Raw genomic sequence first — 4,858 nt, forward strand, 5'->3', positions numbered from 1 at the left:
TGTTTTGGGGATATATAGGCGTGTCTCAACCCAGAACTGGATTACATGGACACCCACTACCAAGTTCTCGGCTTATTACATCGAAGATGTTAGCAGTTAAGAAGAAACCCGATTGTAACTGCACGCTAATAACAATGTTGATGGGGTTATTTGTGGACCATGATTTGACGAACACCGCCACGAGTGAAGGTCGGTAATAGTAATATTTTGCAAAAATCTAAACTACGAATAAATAATTTTACGCGTTTCATTTTTATACAGTTTCATTACTGAAGCCTTTATGCACAAATATTATTCTGTTTTGGTTTCAGTTTACACTGTCTAGGAAAACAAATTTGTGTCTACTAAAATGTAATTTCACATCTTTATCAGTTGTACTTTAAATATGCTGTTCTATTAACTTGCTACTTTAAAGGTCTCGAAATAAAACTCTTTTTGTTACAATTAAAATTTTCTTGACAAAAATTATTGTAAACGCATTTTAATTTCATTGTTTCAATGTATCCCAGAATAATAATAAAGACAGTTTTTTTGTACGTTATCTTATTGTAATATTGTAAAATTAGAAAATGATCTTACGTGAGTGCTGACATTATTTTGTGATCATGTTAGAAAACGTTAAAATGTCTTGTTTTACGCAGAGTAAACTGTATTGGATTCGAAGAGTTTTATAGACTGTATATGGATGATGTTTCGGTCTCTGTGTCGAATCCTCTAACACGACACTTCGTTATATCCGCAGTCAAGGTGTTTACGCTAAGGGTTGAAAGTTCTAAATGGAAAACATAACATAAAGAAAAACATTTTTTTTTCTGTACGTATTCTGTGCAAATATAATCTTGACTTAATTATGAAGTCATATCAACTCAGGAGTCTGGCTGACTATGTGTTTAGTGGCAACGCTCTGTGTACATCGAGTATAAAGCTATGACATATACAGAGTGAAAGGAAATAATCTTTTGGTATAAATAGGGTAAAATATAATGAATAATTGACTTGTGAGATATGCAAACTTATATTTGGGACCATTAGGGCATAGGTGTTCCATTTAGTTAGATGCCAGAGAGTTAGAATGACTTATCTAATATAGGCCGGAACTCATAAATAGTTGGTCAAAACTGATCCGAATCTAATTAAAACACTCCATAACTGTTACAGTCCTTCATTTCTACAAAGTCAACAAATGTTTCTAGTGGTGCAACGGCACGGGCGCTGTTAGTCTTGTAGTAGAACTTTGGATTTCGGACCTGCGAGCCAGGTTCAAACCCGTGCGATACCCCAACATACTCCCCACACTTTAAACTGTGGGTGCGTTATAAGAGCGATAGTCAGTCCCTTAGTGTGGATGGTGGGTTGTAGGGTGCTGTTGACTGGCTGCCTCCCATCTCATCAGTAGTTTAAAATTAGGAACGGCGACAGATAGTTTTAGTAGCTTTGGCATACATACAAAATACAATACAAATGCGGCGACGTGCCCCATCATCGTCACTTTTCCTGTAATAAATTTTGACGAGTTTTCTTTCTATATGGTGCGAATTTGTTGACTTTCGCTAGATAATTGAAATAATTTGACTTTTTATGCAGTCTTAAACGAAGAAAATGTGCAAATCAAAAGATAATGACGTCCGAAAGATAAAATATATATTTTAAGTGTAACAATAAAGTTAATTCCTTAGAAACCAATTTCATTGATTTTTAATAAAATAAAACAAAGTAGAAAAGTTTATAATGCAAACAAAAATAATGTGCTACCATTACATTAATGTTATATGTTAAATGTCTCGTAATTCTAGCTATTACTGTATAACAAACGGTAAATAGCAGTTCGAGACATTAAGTGCAAGTAAGAATAATATACATATTTGATTAAGGTAAAAGTCATACTGTGTTACCAATGTCTAACTGAACATTTCTTTAGTATGAAAAACAATAGCAGTTCGAGACATTAAGTGCAAGTAAGAATAATAGACATATTTGATTAAGGTAAAAGTCATACTGTATTACCAATGTCTAACTGAACATTTCTTTAGTATGAAAAACAATAGCAGTTCGAGACATTAAGTGCAAGTAAGAATAATAGACATATTTGATTAAGGTAAAAGTCATACTGTATTACCAATGTCTAACTGAACATTTCTTTAGTATGAAAAACAATAGCTCATATATGACTCAATATTTCCCAGAGTAAAGGCTACAAATCTTGAGAGATAAGTTCTTAAAAGGACTTTGAGTATTGAACAGTGTGGAAATAATATAGAATCGCAACAGGTGACTTCTTCATTAATATATATATACAGAATCGCTTTGTGAAGGCAATATTTAATGTATTTGTAAAACAACAAAACCACGTCTTCAATATTTCTTAAATTATGTGCAGGTAAAGATGGCAGTGTTGTTACTTGTTGCGACAAGATGATCCAAGGAAACAAAGATTTATTACATCCAGAATGTTATCCTATTGAAATTCCACCCGACGACCCCTTTTTTGGTCCCCATAATGTCACATGTATGGATTTTGTTCGAGCTAGCCCTGTTGGGTGTTGGGAGTTTGGTAAGTCTTTTCAGGTAACATATGGCTTTTTTTTCTTCATTTTTTTTTGATCTACAAACGATATTCTGTGAACTTCTGGAAGAAGACTATGATTAGGTATTGAGCAAAAAAGTTTTGATCTAAATATTCGGTGTAGTGTTATTAAACAATTTGCTCATAAGTGACTGCAATCATCAGTATCATTTTCGTATGATTTTTTTATACAACAATATCCTTGGTGGACTAATTAAGTTAAGGGCCTACTCAGTTTTAGTTTTAAAAATGTGAGCATTTGAACCCTCTAATGCACATTCTAACTTAGAGGTAACACATCTATCTTTACTAATGGTATAATCATTCGGACAGTTATTCTCGTCTTTATTATGTGTATTATGATTTTCACAACGTTTCGACCAGTGAATTCTCTGGCCGTCGTCAGGTTTTATATCAGACATTTTGTATGGGTTACAACCAGAAAGCTTTGTATGGAATTACCAGAATGTGAACCCCGAACCTGTGATTCCGAATACGAGCACTCTAACCATTCGTCTCAATCATCCCGCGAAACTAACTCTATCTTTGTTGCTTGATGTACGTAAAAATGTTTCCATTTTTGTAGTTAAATGCTCTTATTTCCAGGTAACAGTCTAAATAAACCATTAAAAATATTTCTGTTGGTTCCTCAGTTGAACAGTGTTATTTCTAGGTAACGTACCCATTTATAACTTAAAATATATTTCACGAAAACATTTTTTGTGCAATGTGGATCTTTTTAACTAAGAAATTTAAATAAAAAAATTCTACCATATTTTCTTAATGTATGCAATATAGGGTTAAGAGGAAATTAAAACTTTATAAATTGAACTTATTAAATTTGCTATCAAAGAGTCTGATTTCGTATTTAATTTCAAATTATGGTCACATTATTGTAATCGAAAGCTTCCACAAAGTATAAGAGCACAAAATACCTCTTTATTATTATGAAAAAAAAATCACTTGGTTCAGCGTTCGACTTGTAACTACTTATCACGTGTTTCCACATATTTAGCGAAAGAAGTATATTGTTACGCCTCCAGTAGTTAGTTAATTTTCCGTAACTTCGTTCCAACGAAACTTTAGCGACACAAGTCCTTTCTTAAATAAAACTGGTTTATTCTTTCTGAATATAACTTTGCGATACACTTAATTTCAACAATCGCTCTATAACAAACGCTCACGTCTCACGTGGCCAACAATATTTTATCCGCATACATTCAATTACTCATTGCACTGTCCCCGTCACGTTGTGACTGTCTTATATACAAGACTAATACATATCTAGTAAATGCTAGGGCATTCTTGAAGGAACAGGATATTTCTAGAAAACGTGGCGTGACGCAACACTGCCCCCTCCTCAGTATTGTTCGTCCCGAACAATAGCCACATACAATAAACCAATAACAATAACTTAATTAAATGTACAGAATTACAAACACAAAATTGCAATTCAACAAAGTCTCTTAATTTTACGGGACGTATCTTCTTCCGTACTGGTCTCCGTCTCATTGGCTTCTGCTTCATGTGGAGTTCATCTGCTTCATCAGGAAATATCCTATCGTCAGTAACAGTCACATCAGTGGTAGTAACTTCATCAAGAGCTTCACCATTTCCCCTTCTCAAAACTGAGTAAAGTTTCTTCTTCAACATTGGCTTTTTCAGGTGACACGTCTTTAGCAGCGTCATTTGTTCTGTTGTTCACTTCGTCCCAACTGAAATGTCCTGGACTGTGATAATGCCAAAGCCTGTTGGCATGTACCATTTTTGGCTTACCTCGCCGACCACATTTTATCCGGTAAAATCTTTGTCGTAGGTGACTCAATGTCTTCTTAATTCCAAGATATCCTCCTGTTAAAGTGTCATGGGATTGACGCAGCACAACTTTCCGTAACTTTCTCGGTATAACCGTTTGCCAAGTCGTCAATTTCCCATCTCCGGAGAAAAATACCATCTTCAAGCTTTAACCGGTCCCATTGTGCCCAATAGTGCTTTGTCACAGGGCTTAGACTAGACATCTTCTCCCAAGCAGGGCACGAAACACTTGCTTTTAAAAAATCAATTATTGGCTTCAAATCTTGATCTTTCTCTTGCTCTGCTTTAATATCAATACCTGGTTCCACTTCGTCATCATCAACTTCTTCAGTCACTTTGACTTCAGCTTGATGGCACCTAATTAGTTCAACCTCTCTTTTAACAGTTACCAGAACTTGGACTTTGTTGTTCCCAAACATCATTTTATCAAAATCAATTACTAACTTCCTCGGTAGTAGATAGTCCAATCCTAATATGCAT

At 34.6% G+C, this 4,858-nt stretch overlaps 1 protein-coding gene across 2 annotated transcripts in view; it reads left to right on the plus strand.

The window, feature by feature from the left end:
• LOC106458075 (peroxidase-like) overlaps positions 1-4,858 on the plus strand; it is an 82,793-nt gene that overhangs the window by 41,720 nt on the left and 36,215 nt on the right. For both annotated transcript variants that reach the window (XM_013917530.2, XM_022384201.1), the window contains exons 7-8: positions 19-189; positions 2,378-2,551. In XM_013917530.2, coding sequence (XP_013772984.1) covers positions 19-189; positions 2,378-2,551 — 345 coding nt within the window. The remainder of the gene's footprint in view (positions 1-18; positions 190-2,377; positions 2,552-4,858) is intronic.

The sequence above is a fragment of the Limulus polyphemus genome, unplaced genomic scaffold, assembly GCF_000517525.1.
Source record: "Limulus polyphemus unplaced genomic scaffold, Limulus_polyphemus-2.1.2 Scaffold412, whole genome shotgun sequence".
Lineage (NCBI taxonomy): Eukaryota > Metazoa > Arthropoda > Merostomata > Xiphosura > Limulidae > Limulus > Limulus polyphemus.